At 39.2% G+C, this 17691-nt stretch overlaps 1 protein-coding gene across 1 annotated transcript in view; it reads left to right on the forward strand.

The window, feature by feature from the left end:
- Positions 1 to 15246, forward strand: part of LOC119489438 (formin-like protein 13) — a 45079-nt gene extending 29833 nt beyond the window's left edge. The window contains exons 13-17 of the mRNA XM_037771865.1: positions 3947 to 4076; positions 4207 to 4239; positions 4618 to 4715; positions 5943 to 6026; positions 13880 to 15246. Coding sequence (XP_037627793.1) covers positions 3947 to 4076; positions 4207 to 4239; positions 4618 to 4715; positions 5943 to 6026; positions 13880 to 13981 — 447 coding nt within the window. The 3' untranslated portion in view covers positions 13982 to 15246. The remainder of the gene's footprint in view (positions 1 to 3946; positions 4077 to 4206; positions 4240 to 4617; positions 4716 to 5942; positions 6027 to 13879) is intronic.
- Positions 15247 to 17691: the final 2445 nt, after the last annotated feature.

A 17691-nucleotide genomic window follows, 5' to 3' on the forward strand; every position in this document is an offset into this window, starting at 1 on the left:
GGGAGATATGCATATTTGCTGTCTTGCCGAGAGTTAAGCCCCTTTCCCACTGGAAAAAAACCCCACTAACACCCACTAACATCTGGCTTTTGTCTTTATGGGGAAAGGTTTTAATCAGCATTCATACCCGGGATAAACGACTCTGTAGTCACGAGTATTTATTGGCGCCAATTCTAATCAGCAGTCATGGAAACATGACACCCGGGAGGACACGCATATTTTAGCCCCTTTTCCGGCGCTATGCAACGTGACGTTCGTTGAAGTGCATATATTATAAATAAAATCAACAGGGATTTGGACAATTATTATAATATCTGAACGTACAAAACATACAATTAATAGGCTCTCCTCAAAGCCAGCAGATTCTTTTCCACTGTTCCAACAATCAGCAAGTCTGGTTTGAGAGTTTGAAAGAAAGACTGAATAAGTAACAGATATAAAAAAGAAGTAACCACTGTAACATTTTCACTGTTTACTAACCTTGATTTCTGGTACGTTCGTGACGTCTTATGTGACACACCAGAAACAAGACCCGGTCAAAACTGAGTATATGGCTGGATCATGAATAGTTAGTCTGTGAATTTGTGGCTAAATTGTTATACAAATAAGTGGTCATGTCTATAATGTTAAATTCAGCGGTACATATCCATGAGGTCCGGCGAGGACACTAGTGGACGCGTTACTCCACTAAACTGGCCGTTCAAGTGGTGACATACCATATCATTGAATACACCTGATTGGTCCGTGGTTTTCTGCTTGCCGTTTCAAACAGGAAACAACATGGCAGCCTGCTCGTAAACTTTCTGTGATTCCGTCAAAACAATCCACCAAAATCTACTTCTGAAAACATTTTAAGCGAGAAATAGGCTATGCCACTGCTGTAGCTCATTTCATTTTAGATCTAGATCGCCTAGTTTGACAGCGTGGTCCAAGTTTCGTGAGCTGGACACGTCGCGCTGGGACAGCTCATTTGTATAAAGGACTGTTCCCCGCACTTGGCCGATCGTGCACCTTCATCACTCAGTCAGTCGCTCATTGACAGACTTTTGCGTTTGTAGGGCTGGCTTTCTGCGGTCCAGCCAAAAAAGACAGAAAGGCAAACTTACTGGCAAAGGCACAACCTTTTTTTAGCTTGTTTTCCCGTGTTTAAAAAACCCCGCCTATACGTGCTAATTTTGGTGGAAAAAGGGTATCAGATGAGAAGATTGATACCTATTTAGACAAATCTGTCCAGTTACTATTAAACGGGAGCAAGGAAACAGTTAGTTTAGCTTAGCATGAAGGTCGGAAATAGAGGGAAACAGTTAGCCTGGCTCTGTCCAAAGGTAACTAAATCCACCTACCAACATTTCAAGCAAACCAGAGCTATATCTCGGCGTGGAGCAGTGACTTCCTGAAGTCTGCTTGTTGTCTGGCACCTTCAGAATGATGACATGTCTTCAGGAAGTCACTACGCCCAGCTAACAAATGGTCCAGCACATAATCCCAGTAAAACCACAACGTGTTGTTTCCACATCTTGGTTTTTGTACATAGTAAACAAAAAAGACATGTTTATTAGTGAGCTTTGGAGGTGCTGGTCAGGGGGGTTTGATACTTTTGAACAGAGCCAAGCTAGTTGTTTCCCCCTGTTTCCAGTCTATGTGCTAAGCTAAGCTAACTGGCTGCTGGTTGTAGCTTCCTATTTACCATGCAGATACGAGAGTGGTCTCATCCTTTTCATCTAACTCTCGGCGAGAGAGTGAATAAGCATATTTCCCCAAATGTTTAACTATTTCTTTTGAGATTCAGCAGTCCTTGGATGTATAGTTCTAAGTCGTGTCTGGGGTTTGTAAGAGTATTTTCAGCCTCTCTCTGAATTTAGTTTGAGCCACACTTTTGTGTGCATGTCTCTCTACTGGGAAGGTTTAAGGGGCAGTGCTCTTGGCACAAAAGTAAAACGTCCTCTGCTCCATTTAATGAAGCCAAGGCCTCGTGTTCCCTCAGAGGTGTTTCCAGGTCTAATTGAGAATAGTAAACTGTTGCTGCTCGAGACAGACTCATCAAATTAATGGCCGACGGCTTCCAAGAAAAATGCATCGATGTTATCTCAGATCTTCTTTTGGTTCTTGTTTTTTACTTGTGAGCGTCAATACTGTGTGCGTGTCTTGTATATGTAGTCTTCAGAGACTGACCGGGGCCGTAAATTGGTAAACAACCTAACCTAGAAAAAGAGAGCACTTATCACAGGGTTAGAGAGGTCCCCCTTGCATTTCAATTATGTGGCACAATCAACTGCAACATGGCTTGAAATTTAGAGTCATCATTATCATGTTATACAAATACAGTATACACTAAAGCAGCTCTGTATCATGGATGTAGAAAGAGAACTGGATATGGCATTCGAGGCGGGTCCCCGTTCATTCCTATGAAAATTGCTCAGTGAGACATGAAGCAAAAAAAGCTTGACTTCCGAGTAAAAAATTACCCAGGTCATCCGGCGATATTCCGCATCCATTGCACCAATAAAGCACACTAGCGTTTCCTTTAACTCCGCCTCCCAGCCCTTGGTCCAGCCTCAGACTGCATGATTGGAGGAAGGAAAATAACTATTAGCTTGTAGTATTCAGCTATTAGTGCATTTTACAACTTTTAAGACCTAATTATTTAAATAAGGTAGGGCTGTCAAAGTTAACGGGATGACACAATAATAACGTGTTAACGCAAATTCATTTTAACACCACTAATTTCTTTAATGCATTAACGCAATTTGCAGTTATAGCAAGCTCAGTTTTAAAACCTAAGGAATCCATTGGTACCAACCATGTCATACTAGCTTGTCGTGAAGGAGGCTAAATAACGCTCCCAACTTTCGCTAAATTTTGGCGAGGAAAAACTGTCATGGCCATTTTCAAAGGTGTCCCTTGACCTCTGACCTCAAGATATGTGAATGAAAATGGGTTCTATGGGTTCCCCGTGGAAATTGATTTCCATATTCCATATTTTCCCACTCCCATGTGGATAAGAGTATTAAATACTTGACAAATCTCCCTTTAAGGTACATTTTGAACAGATAAAAATGTGAGATTATTTGCGATTAATCGCGATTCAATATTTTAATGGATTGACAGCCCTAAATGAAGGGCAATTAAAGTGTTGATTTACCTAAAAAAAAAAAATATCCGCTGATTTACAGACTTCTCTTTCCCAACGTAAGTCTATGGGAAAGTCTTTTTGGGCCCAATGGCATCCCGTGACGGACATGGAAATTGTAACTCCACTGTTTGGCCACTATGTAAAATTTGCTTCAAAACGTGGCACGCTTCCTTTGGGCTTGCTCTGTATTTACAACTTCAATCACCTCCTCCATGTCTGCCCAAATCACGTTACCCTGCGAGGCAGCTGGACTCACAAAATCACAAGATCCCGCAAGAATCACAAGATCACTGAAGAATAGCTACCACGGTGGGAACAGTATTGCCAATTCTCTACCAGTGGACGCTTTTCTACTTTCGCACGGTACATACTGTCATATCGCCCAACCTTAAGTCACAATTAGTGCTACTACTACTAACTATGAATAATAAAAAAAAGCACTACAAATGTGTGGAATTTACAAACTGTTTTATATTTAATCACTGATATAGGAGTTTTACATTGGTATTATCACTCACAGCGCGGTGTTAGCAGGGTTATCTAAAATAGAAAATCCAAGGTAAGCCTTTGTTGAAGATACAAATTCACTACACAATGGACATGTGGCAAAGAAAGAAATCTCTCACTAAATGTCAACAAAATTCTTTCCCTGACCTTCAGTAAGGAATTTTTTTTGCAGCAGCACATACAAGTGTAAATATCACAGCTCACGCATGTTTTACTTCCTTTATGTCATATGTCCTTGTGCTTTGTGGCAGGGGACTATAAGTTTGTCAATGCCTCTTTTTTCACTTTTGTTTTCTCCGTCCCCAGCTCTCCCAGGTCCGTGGGAAAGACAGGAAGTTCACCTTGCTCCATGCCCTTGTGGAGCAGATCATGTTGCATGAATCGTGCCTGGCCACTTTTACCCAAGAGTTGGCAGAATTTGAAACTGTCCCGGGAGGTATTTGCTACCCAAGATTTGATCAAAGCTGAAAAAAATCTGTGTAGTACTTCTCAATTGAGGTCTGTTAAGTGAAACGTGTATTTTCGGTGTGGGTCACTGTTTTTTTTTTTGTCTCTCTGTTGGATAGCTTCCATCAAAGGCCTGACCGCAGAGGTAGATGGTGAGTAGATCACATTTTACTACTGTGTCCAAAGACTGTTGTTCCCAAATTTGCTGAGATCACTGTAATACTGACACTACTTTTTTTGTGCCAATGTGAGTTATTTGAGAGGAAGTGTGATGGTAACATTTACTAAATCTTTCTGTAATCGTACTTTCACTATAATTTGTTGAAACGCCATGATCTCATCGTCAAGGGAACATATGGGCTCAACCCAGTATATTGTCTATATGATGACTTACAAACAGTTGCTACAAGCACAAATACAGCACTTCACAGGATCACACAGGAGACAACATCTGATTTAAAGCAGCTATTTGCTTCAGTGGTCAAATATGATGGATGGTAACCAAGGTGTGTCTGTGTGTGTTGCTTCAGTCCTGAAGAATGAACTGCAGAAAGTCATTCAGTACAGGCAAACTTCCAAGAAGACAAATGTTGGAACTCAGCACCCAAAATTCTCCAAAGACCTGAAGGTGAAGTAGAAATCCTGTATTTATTATTTATTTATGCATTCATTTAAAGGGACAATGTGTCTTCTTGTAAACAAACACTGTATTGACTACATTGTTTCTCGCACAAATTAATTGTTTATTATCTGCTTTGTTTACATCTAATAGTCTTCTTTTGTTGGCACATTTCTGCCTGTTATGGAGCATTACCGCCACTAGGGATGTAAACAATTACAAATACATTATTTTGACATGCACACATTATGTGCTCTGAACATTCACGAGCAGCAGCTAATTTTTTTTTAAGTAATACAAAAACATGACTTTCTATTGGGGCTGACAAAATGAACGTGATAATAACGTGGTAACGGAATTTCGTTTTAACGGCACTAATTTCTTTAACGCATTAACGCAACTTGCGATTTATAGGTTGTAACTGACTCAGTTTTAAAGCTAGCTAATGAAGATACCTGCATCATATGAAACTACAGAACCTAAGGAATCCATTGGTACCAACCATGTCATACTAGCTCGTCGCAAAAGAGGCTAAATAACGCTCCAAACTTGCTCTAAATTTCGTCAAGGAAAAACTGTCATGGCCATTTTCAAAGGGATCCCTTGATCTCTGACCTCAAGATATGTGAAAGAAAATGGGTTCTATGAGTCTCCCCTATACTCACATGCCAACTTTAGGATAATCACATGCGTTTTTGGGCAAGTCATAGTGAAGTCAGCACACTGACACACTGACAGCTGTTGCTGCCTGTTGGGCTTCAGTTTGCCAAGTTATGATTTGAGCATATTTTTATACTGAATGCAGTACCTGTGAGGGTTTCTGGACAATATTTGTCATTGTTTTGTGTTGTTAATTGATTTCCAGTAATACATATATACATACATTTGCATAAAGTACGCATATTTGTCCACTCCCATGTTGATAAGACTATTAAATACTTGACAAATCTCCATTTAAGGTACATTTTGAACAGATAAAAAATGTGCGGATTAATCAGGATTAACTTTGGACAATCATGCAATTAATCACAATTAATATTCTTATAGACTGACAGTCTGACTTTCTATGCCATCTTTCATGGTAAATAACATCAAATGGACAGTATTTACTGCCATCTGTCCAGTTCACAAATACATAGTTTGACCCCCTAAGAGATAACAGTAAACTTTGAGCAATGATTGACTGAACGAATGAACAAACCAGAGATCCCTTGTGCTTTTTTCTCTACACCCTAGATGGCAATTGAGAAATATACTGCGGATCTCTCTGCGCTGACGAAGACATGTGAGGAGATGAAGAAACTCTACTCTGTCATGCTGGTAATCCATGAGTTATTATTTCAATATCTCTTTTGTACAGCCTCACAGATGGATTGTTCTCTGTTCCAGTAGTGCCTAGATGGCCCTCTTGTCTCTTCAGTTATTTGTCATCTTACAGCATATCCCCCCCCCCACACACACACACACTGAGAAGAGTACATATATTTCACGGGGGAGATGTCCCCAAGGTTACTTGTTTTTCACTAGCTGTCCTTCAGGGCTTACACCAGGACATAATGCATCTGATATAGTGGTTAACTGCGGCCTCCACATCATTTAACAGCAAGCACCGCTGATTTGTAGCCTTGAAATACGCTGTACTCACTCCTTTGGATAATTTCTTCATCCAGACCCTTAAATGTGCAATGTTACATCAATGAATACTCTACAAAACTATGAGAAGGCTGTGAGAGCACCCCTGGTGGGTTTCTGATGTGTGCTTTTTTAAAAAAAAGCAATATTAGCCCACAAGGACACATACCACAAAACTCTTTTTTTCATTTATTGGCATCTCATTTTAAATTACAATGCATTCATTCAGACTTGCTGTATTTATGATTTAAGTGCTATCTGATTTTGACTGGACTCTCTGAGACCAAAAACAATGATCATCTTTCATGAGTTCGTCTGAGAACTTTACTCGTCTTTAAGCATTTGTGTTTACATCAGACCTCTCATAAAGAAAACTCCTCTGTCACACATATCATCAGATTTAATAGAGGTACCGGGCCCTGTGTATTTTTCTTTTTATCACATTGTCTATAAAAGGAGGACATTTTCTTTGCTCACCAATCTTGTTAAAATAAGGTTTATAGAGCTCAGGCCAACTTTTGACATCTTAACAGGTGCTGTCTTTTTCTTTTTATAGAGTCCCGACCAAAACTAATCAATACAAAAGTAGTGCCTATTTTCTCTCCTTTCCCATATCTCTACGGACAATCCATCATCATAGAGAGCCCACTTACCCTTCCTGATGTGTTTGAGCACTGAGGTATTATAGTGTGAGCTTTAGGACTGGTAGAGAATTGTGTAATATTAAGCCCACAATTAGATTCCTGTGCACTGCAAACTTTTTCCACAACTCACACACGAGTAAGCAAAGGGGGGATTTTACTGAACACAGTCAATGCTATAAAGTGAGTGCACAAAATAATAGGGATTATCCTTCTGATACTCAATTTAGAGCCTTGTTTTTACAACCAACATTGTCTCAATCCTTCAGCATCCTCCTCGAACTCTATCTACGTCTTCCTTTGTGACTGGTGAAGATTTAATAAGAGGAATCTATTGGGGGTAGTGTAATGGTTTTTACATGTAATGTCTTTCACAAGGTAAAGGAATAGTTGGACATTTCGGCAAAAATACTTGTTTGCTTTCTTGCTGAGAGTGAGATGACAAATGTCTGTAGCCTACGGTAAATATGAAGCTACAACCAGCAGCTGGATAGCTCAGCCTAACATAAAGGCTGGAAACGGGGAAACAGCTAGCGTAAGTGACTTCCTGGAGAGCCCCCATCAAATCACCGTCCTTGGCAAAGATATAGTTTGGTACATAATGCCCGTAAATCCAAAACTTGTCAATTTTACACTTAGATTTTTGTACAGATGAAACAAAACAAGACATAAAATGCAAATAAGTGAGCTTTAGCAGTGCCTTGGACAGAGCCGGGCCAGCCAGCTCACCCGTTGAGAAGCATAACAATATTTTCGGTTCATTATGAAACTGTGGCAGGACAAAATAGACTAGAGCGGGCCACCACAGTCTAGGTAATTAATGAGAACCAATGCATTTAAAACTCTACCCACACATCACCCCCCACAGTGGGTTGGTTTATGCATAATCATTCAATCTGTACATACAATCTGTAATAGACAATTTTCTTAGCGACGGCATTTTCTCCCATGAAAGTGTATTTCCCAAAATGTCAAAACTATTCCTTTAAAGTGAAACATCCTTACAAGATAAATCTTAATATTTCAGCATTATTCCTTCCCCATTATTCTTAACATAAATCACTCTTCCATGTATTATTGAAAATGGTCTGGTGGTGTAGTGGCTGTGGCTTTTTAAAATTTAATAATTTGACCTTTATCTGTAGTGTCCCCTTCAGGCCAGGAGTTGTTTTTTAATCATCAGGCAGCGGTGCCAAAATAGACCATCATTCATGCATGTTTAAATGAAAGTTGGACCAGTGGACATATTTCATTTACTGTGTATTTCAGATGATTTTTCTTACCATTAATAATTATGTTTGAAATAGAGGTCAATGCCAATAGGACGTTGTACAAACTATCGTTATTTGTGGAACTGGGCTCCGATAGTGGCCGATGGCTGCGCAGCCACCACCAGTCATGCAGGGACGTACATCACCGCTTTGCGTGGATTGTACATCGGCCTACACATAGCCTAATGAGGGCCTCTTTTGTGTGTGCATGTGATTAACTTCTGCTCATAATCTAAACAACTGTGAAAGACCCCATGAAATTGCAGTCATACATCGAGACCAGAAGAGCGGTGGAAGTGCTGACACTCGACAGACAAGAGTTACGTTTATTTATTGTTTAGATAGTTCGAGATACTTTTTTCATAAAGTAATTTTCCACTCTTCAAAACATTATTCTGGTGATAGGGTTAAAAAATATGGGCTAAAAATTAGCGGTCCCTGGAACAGCTATTTTTGAGGTCCCAGGGAACAGCTGATTTTACAGCAAATAGACAAGTGGTATTCATGTCATATGACCCGTTTTCAGTTTATTTCTCCACCCATATCTCTCCAATATACAGTATAACGCAACACTATCAGCTCTTTGTCCACAATACAAGACAGGCAGAAGGGGAGGAAAAGAAATCATTCAACTTTGTTACTTTAACTACAAATTTGGTGTTCTCTCTGCCAAATAATCCAGCCACGGAACCATCCATTCATGAAATTAAATCTCACACTTTAGGATCCTCCTAACCCTGGGAATATAGACCAATATTAAAGGGTTTGTAAGAGAGGCATTTAACAATGTAACGGGACATGCAACAGAAATAATCCTGGCCAGCCATAAACCACAGAACAGCAAATTGCCCATTGCAAATAAATAGAACATATTCCAATGATGTAATCCACCAAATCACACTTCAGGGTATTCTCTTACTAATGATTACATTTAGAGTGACAAACACTGGATTAGACCTGTCCAGGGTGTACTCCGAACTTCAATTTTGAAGTTAAATTCCAGATTTATATATTTGTTTAGGGTATTTATTACTTTGAATTTGATGTACAGTTCCAGTTTTATTTATTAATTAGGTATTTATTAGTTTGAGTTTGATGCCAGTTAGTTATATAGATTGTAACAAAGTAAAAGATTGTTCATTTCCAATAATGTTGAATTTTTTATCACACGGGGTATCGGCCGATTAATCAATTTTTCCTGATCCAAACTATTGTTATTATATTGTTTTTTGAAAATCAACTTTTGGTCGACCTCTAGTTTTTCAGTTGTAGCACATCCCTATCAGCCCATTCTGTGTCTTCTTTAAATACTAGAGAACACTGCCATCAAGCATCACTCCTCCAAGTTTAGACTTAATCAAACCAGTGGCATTTAAAGATGGACACAGTTTAATTCTTAGTCCCCAGCCCCACCTGCATCCCTCCCCTCCTGCCCTCATTTCACTGAGTGGGGACCCTGGTATAATATTGTGTGTGTGAAACCTCCTGCATATACAATAAACCCCTTCAGGAGCATTGGAGAAAATGATAGAGGCTGACTGGGCTGTGGTGGTGTGCAAGGGATTAGCAGGTTGGGGAAAAGGCGTCATATTTAGTCACATCTTGTCTCGCGGAGAATTCATAATGATGCCCTTGAATAGCAAACATGCTAATTTATTAAACATAGAAGAAGCTCATGGAAATTGCTGGTCCTTTTTTTAGGTTGTTATTTTGGAGGTATGATTTTAAAAAGTATGAAAGGTTCTATGTGTAACTTTCTCGTTGTATTAATTGTTTAAAATAGTCGTTCCCTGACTTTCTCGGTTGCTCGGTTTCAATGTAAAGGACTCGGGATGTTTTTTCCAGGGAAATCCAAAGGATCTGAGTGCCTTGCCTCTCTTCAGCTCCTCTACAGCGCCAACAGTGCAGAACTAGCTTTTAGCTTAGAAATGGAGACTGTTAACATCAACAAACGACCGGCAACACAGTCCACACAGCCTACTGTGTTTCTATTCTATGCATTTTGCAGCGGCAGCCCGGTGACGGACTTTCAGTTGTGGCTGTAGCAACTTGGTCAGGGGAAAACCCAGGGCCTGATCCCGGGTCTGATCCCAGACCGCCCTGATTACCCACAGGATCAGCAAACTTTCTGTTGCTGCAGTTACACAGGTCAGAGCCTGCTGTGATCCCCGACGCTAGGGTTTGCAATAGCTGAATTTGCGTTGCTACAGCAACTAGCTGAAGGTCCTTCTCAGGAGTTGGTGTCCGCTCTCCTCCCAGTGAAGTAGTCTCAGTTGCGGGGAGTGAGGCGGAGGGGCCGTGGGTTGCGCTAGCTAGTTTGTTCTTGTCTCGTTTGTGGTCTGATTAACAGTAAATTCATCCAATTCAGTGCCCCATATCGCTATTTTCCAAGCTACTGTAGCCTTCACATTTTGCGGAGAAGTACAACAAAGCCCTTTCCCCTGGTATATAAACATGTTGTGGATATGTTAGTTGGCTAGCTTGCCAAATTACTTCACCAGCTAACATGATCCATGATACTAACTTGTGTATTATAACAAACGGTGTTGATTTTAGCCATAGACTGTAGACTATATAAGGATGGACGACATGACAGCTCCCCAAAAGTGAAGCCAAAACATCTTGATCGCCCCCTGGTGGCTGGCTGCAGTATAGGTCATAAATCCTGCCCCCTCCATGTTAGTGGCTGGGACATGGGCCAAACTAAAAAGTCAAAATACACGTCAAATAATTTTTTCCCAAGGATGGTTTCAGTCATTTAAGGTAGTTCTTATCACGCTGATGTGTGTTCAAGTGTTCATTTTTCTGATAAGTTTGGTTTTAATTAGCTATAATGATGCTATAAAAAGGGGGTGAGACGTTGTGATTAACAGCTGCTCTGAGTGAAGTAGTCGCGCAGCCGTAGGCTCAGGAATTGTACAATAGTGGAGATGTAACTTTAACTTTCCATAACAGTCACAAGTCTGTGTAATAGAACATGTGCCAATTTGATCATAAATGTAGTTATTGAGAAATTATGGTTAGTTGTTATGTCTTCCTAGCCAAACAGCTACCGGGGTGCTAACGTAGCAGATAGGCGGCTCACACTAGCAAGCTGAGGCCGTACTCGCCTTGTGATTGGCTCAGGCGGATATGATGCCGCAGCTCCAGCCCCCCAATAACTACTTTGCAGACTCTGGCTCCAAATGACAAAAATCTCAAGATGGTAGTCTATGATTTTAGCCAACAATAAATAATTTAATGGTGCAAAGTAAAGATGTATAACTAACAATTGCTTTCTACTAGCCAAAAGCAATGCAAGGCAGGGGCAGCCAACCAGCTAACCATAATTTAAGCAAAGATTAGCCAGCTAGCTGTAACTTAGCTACGCTGCATGGATCCGGTCTCACTGGAGTCATTAATAACAATGATTTTCTGCAAGTTAAACATATAACCTTTAAATAAAAGGAGACCTTTTATGTGACATGCTCTGCTGCAACATTTCCTCTCTAATAATTTGATAGATTTTCCAAACAAGCCTGACATGTTGCATGGAATGCATTCCTTGTCATAACATTGACACTAAAAGCTGACAGTTATGTTACATTACCAGCTTCTCCTCATATAATGCATATCTTCAAAACACCATGTCAGTACGACACGATACAAGGAAATCAATTCCACCTCAGCGACTGAAGATAAGGTGCATTAATCTTGCTTCTTCAAGCAAATAGCTCAAACCTGCAGATTAAAGATGATACAAGGATGATACAAGGATGATACAAGGATGATACAAGGATGATACAAGACGCTTCTGTTGGGTGTAATGAGAGCAGATTTTTGCTTTGGTAACACTTTATTTTAAAGCTCCCTATTTAGCTTTTAAGCGTCTTTGAGATGGCTAAAAAGCGCTATATATAAATCTAATATTATTATTATTATTATTATTATTATTATTTATAAGTAGGCTACTATATAAAAATTGCAATAAATGGTTTATAACTCACTATAACATAGTTTTTTTTATTAAATGTTTATACTGTATAGTGGTTATAAACACTAAATAGGATGTTAAAAGTGTAATGTTACTTTTGCATTTTGCATTCAATGCTACTTTTTTCAAATAAATTCTACTTCTGATATTGGTGGAATCAGTACAGCAATTATGCTTTAGAAGGAGCCCTGAATTTAGTTTTTCATTTTGTAGCTTAGCATTTACCACCGCAGTAAAATACATAACCAATGCAACCAGCAGCCAGTCTCAATATCCTTCTTATCCTCACTCGTTTAAGTGGAGACACATTGATTCATAGAACAGGCGCTCCTTTTATTCCCCTAAAACCATTTTTGAAATGTGGTTTGTAGATTTTGGGGATTTACTCGGCAGTGGGCATCGCATGTGTTTGTAAAAATGCAGGCAAATATTTAACATGCACAAAAATAAACGAGGCTGACCAACTAAAGGATTATGTCACTCAAACTGAGCAAAATAAAAACTCCACTGCCTTAATTGATATGTATTATAGGGGCATATTTTTCAAATATTGGGAGAAAAGTATGCAAATAGACTAATTTGCACATCTGATATGCAAGAGTGATGTAGGGAGAACAGGTGTTAATAATCAACTGACATCTCAGTGTCGCTATTTGGGACTTGCACCTGTGTAAAACTTTCAGAAATGTTAATACAAATATATCCACTGTCACATTTTGAGATTTTGGCAGAGCTGAGGGACGTTTCACCGACAATGCAGGTGTTATTTTGATGGTTTAATTATTTCTAGACTGGTTCAGTCATTCATTATTATTAATGAATCACTATTTAGATTTATAGTGATGAATTAAATTCACTTTTCAATAATATATAAAATACAGTTTTATTACTGTTTTATTTAACATGTCAGTGCAATTTCATATTTATTGTTTAAACTTCCAATACATTCAGACACTAATTGCATAAATATATTTTTAAGGTGAGTTTTCCCAGTACGAATTGTAGTTTGTTATTGTACCATTTGTCCATCTTTTAATAAAATGAAGGAATTTCCCCTGCAGTGCTAATGATTGGCTCAACAGCACGATATGCAATATTACATACACATATCCCAAAATGTCAAAGTATTTCTTTAAAAAGTCTGTAATGAATGAATTTCTAGCACGTTTTGTCAGTAATTATATAAACAGAATAAGGAAATAAAGCACCTAATGGCATTTTAAAATCTGTTGAACATAATAAGAAGGAGAGAAAAAGAGGGGAGAGTGATGGCAGCATAGCTTGAGCCAATTAGTACACTTAGCCACTGTGACCCTTTCTGACAAAGTTTGACTTGAGAATTACTAACACTTTTATGCCAGCAACCCTGAACCACCTAGGTGTAAGTATTAATTCAGCAGTGCATGTCTACCTCATTGTATAAGTGCACTCAAGAAATGGATTGCATGCTGAGGCAGTATATGAGGTAATTATATCAAAAAACCATTGTTAAGAAGAATACGCATGACTCAGGCACCGGTTCACTTATGAAAGTGAATGCAGTTGTTAATTGTTAAATAATTTTTATACAAGATCAAAGGTCTCAGAGGACGTAATTGCTGCTGGACTAAAGTTTTTAATATCCAAGCAACTAATCCTGTTTTTTCTCCCTTCAAGGTTAAATTCGGTGAATCGGCGGATCAAGACTCTCAGGAGCTCTTTGGGTTGATCTGTCAGTTTGTCCACGACTTCAAGGAGGCCCATGCTGAAACTATATGAGTTATGCCTACTGTATAGAGTACATATGATAAACCTGAGACTGCAGAGATGCTCATTAAACAAACCAAACAGGTTCAGAAAGATTAAAATACAAACAAAATATAGGACATAACTTTCGATGCAATAAAATGTGGCATGGATTTATATTTTTAGCAGCTGTTTGTATTTTCTCCTGTGTACAGATATATTATTTTATAATGGGCATTGGATGTGATTCATTGTATAATGAAGTGTATAGTGATGCTCATGCACCTGAACGACGGGATGTCAGTGGAAATTGTGAATATAAAACTGATCTATGTATGTTGCATTATTTAATGTCAGAAGTTGGTTATATTTGGATCGACTTCATGTTTACTGACATGATTTGAGACGAATCGGTAATGCATGATATGCAACTCCTGGGTTGTAAGAAGCACTCGGATGCTGAAGTGTGCTGCTAATACCCACAGCTGTCTGCTGGCAGAGGAACAAAACAAACATCACTTCGGAGGCCAGCTGAGGCTGGTGTACTTTGGGTGTGTGATTATTTTGAACATGCGATCGTGCTGTGGTCGGGGACGTTTTCCTTTCCCGGCGCTCCAGGAGGAGCTCCAAGGCTGCCTCTGATTAAGGAACACATCTGCACTGTGGCATGACGAGAAACACAAAATTCCCCTTCACAAGGTAGAGAGATATTCTTAGCACTGGTTAGAAGTGATTTATGTGTTATACAGGTTTGTGTGTGTGTGAGACATTTTAATCAGTTGACAGCGAAAACACTATTTGTAGTGGTAACTGTGAACCATGGTGGTATAATGAACCAGACCCCTCACTGGGCAGGAGAAGTTGCACATTTCCACTGACTTTAATTATAACACTGTATCTGCAGAAACTGGTGATTCATTAGCACAAAACATATTTCTATTAAGTGTTTCCTTCACAGAGGTTTATCTTATTATTTTTCAAATTTCCAATTTGTCAAAATTGTAGCTGGGTTGATCATTAAGGCTATTTTTTGTACCGCTTTTGGAATTAAAAAGAGATAAGTGACTTAACATTGTATCATGTACACAAAATCAACACTAAAAGTCACTTCAAATTACACAGGTTTCCATTTTCTCTCTTACTTTGGAATTAGTTTCTCTTTTAAAGAGACACAGATAAATATAACAGATATGCATTTATTGTCCCCTCATTGTACGTCACAATCTGTATTGCAACACGGTTCTGTAACTTCTCAAATACCTTGTCATTATGAGGATTAAACCACAGTTTGTATGGGCTCTGTTGTACTCGGCTTTTCACTTTTGGTTTTCCAGGTCATTACTGGGTTTTTCTAGGTCTGTGTAAAAAGTAAGACATTGGATTTTACTGCTTCCTCATTTAAATGTTTGTCTAAATGTCAGGATATTTTTCATTCTATTTTCAATGTATAGGCCCTTTTCACAGCAGCCATTTTGACATGTCATTGCAGGGTAAACACAGGTGTAATTAATAACATTATTTATGGCCATGTTCCATTAAGGTGTGCCAGGGCCCTGGTATCAAAGAGTATAGAAACAAAGAGACAAAACTCCAGTGTTTTTTTTTTTTGAGAACAGCCGATGCCGCCATTTTGGACGCTTATTATATTTATAATATTTTATTGTTCAACACAGGCCATTTTGGTAGAATATGACAATAGAATAGAAATAATATTGTTTTACTTTTGTACGGCACTTTGTAGGCGGACGTTTTACTGGCGTCCGGTAGTCTCTTTCAGTCAAAAATGGCGGAAGCGTAGCTTTGCTGCTGGGCGCTAATGAGGCAAGGGAACGAACAATTGACTTTCACTTCTTGGCAATATACGTTCTTTTCTCGATGCACAGATTTCATTTCAACAATCAAGGCTACAAACTCGGTTTTGGTAAATAAACTCACGTGGCTATTGATTGATGCTATATTCACTCATGTTGATGATGACCCGATGATGCTCTACCGTCCAGGGGACGCGCCGTGTTGAAAAAATATTCTTTATATATATAATCGACTTAAAAAATAATGCTATTCTGATTTGGTAAAATGGGTGAAAAACTAGAAGGGGAAGCAATGGAGTTAAGAAGTACAATTAGTCAAAAAACACAAATTTGATTGGGGACCCACTACGTTGAAAACATATCAACATCACTGCAGTTGTTTGAATTCCTGGTCTTTAAGCAAGGCACTTCAGTTCATCAGCCAACAGCTGGAGCAGGAAGCTGCTGGTGTGAAGGTGTTGTTATTCATTCTTATTATTATTATCCCTACTGTGAGGTGAGAACAAACTTCGGCAACATATTTGCAGCAGAAAACAATGTTTCATATTTGAAGCATCTGTAGTATGAACTGGTGGAATTCCTTATGCTCTAGCCTTCACACGTTTCTGTGTGGGAAAAGCCTCTGTTTCTTCTTCTGTCTTTGATTATATCCTCATGCTATCATCGCATGCCAACAACCTGCCTCCTGGTTTCACGAAGTGGACAAACATGACAGTTTTAGTCAGCGGGTGACAGTTGCCCCTTTAATTTCTGTGAATGTCGAGCGACATTATATGAATCAATTAAAAAAAAAAAGGCACATAAACATACTGAATGCAAATTTGTATGTGTTCCATGTTGGACTGCATTTCTATTTTGGTAACGTTTGTTCTGAGTATACTGCCTGCTTAATTGGCAGCTGAGGGAATAAAACAAATTCATATACACCCTTTGCAACAGCTTCAATGCACCTGCCTATTACTTTTAAGCAGCTGTAATCAAAATGTTTTTATGAACAATGGAACCAGTAACTACTTGGGGTTTTCCTAACTCACAATGGGCCTTTGGGGGGTGACTAAGCACTGCAGTAAGCATGATCGGTCCGCGTACAGTAAAGACAATGAGTCTGTGTTATAGAGCCCCGCTGATACTGATTTCTATGATTGATTCTGATATCGACATATCGTGCTATATATTATACAGTATATACAGTATATACGTGTCACAGTGAGGACATTTTTCCACCGATCAATAAACTTGTGACAACACCGGAGTTACAGAATACACTGCACATTTTACAAGAAAAGATGACGTCAATATATGTAGAGTGCTTACTTTGATCTTTAACGTTGGATAGCTGTGTGTCTGGCCTCTCAGGTCAAGCTTTCGCAGCGATGCCGCAGGTTTCGACCTAGCGCCACTGAGCCACCGCGCACACCGACTGTGACCGCTCCGTCCTCCGTACGGCGATTGCCTCTTTAACATTATGGTTCTCTTATAGCACTGGTTTTAAATCCGACATATCGCTATATAGGCGTTTTGCTTATCATTTTGACACCAAATCCTCTGCCATTGTCTTGTCTGTCAACTCTCTCTCGTCCTTTGTGTGTGAAATCAGGCTCCTGCTTCTCTGTGCTGAGACTCCGTACCAAAGAACTTATATTGCCAAAAAGTGAAAGTCAATTGTTCGTTCCATTGCAACATCTGCGCCCAGCAGCAGAGCTACGCTTCCGCCATTTTGGACTGAAAGCTACAACTGGACGCTAGTAAAATATCCGCCTACAAAGTGCCATACAAAAGTAGAACTAAATTATTTCTATTCTATTGTCACATTCTACCAAAATGGCCTGTGTTGAACAATAAAATACAATAAATAAAACAAGCGTTTTGAGTCCAAAATGGTGGCAGTGGCTGTTCTCAAAAAAGCAGTTTTGTCTCTTTGCTTAAATACTC

This window comes from Sebastes umbrosus, chromosome 6 (assembly GCF_015220745.1).
Source record: "Sebastes umbrosus isolate fSebUmb1 chromosome 6, fSebUmb1.pri, whole genome shotgun sequence".
Taxonomy (NCBI): domain Eukaryota; kingdom Metazoa; phylum Chordata; class Actinopteri; order Perciformes; family Sebastidae; genus Sebastes; species Sebastes umbrosus.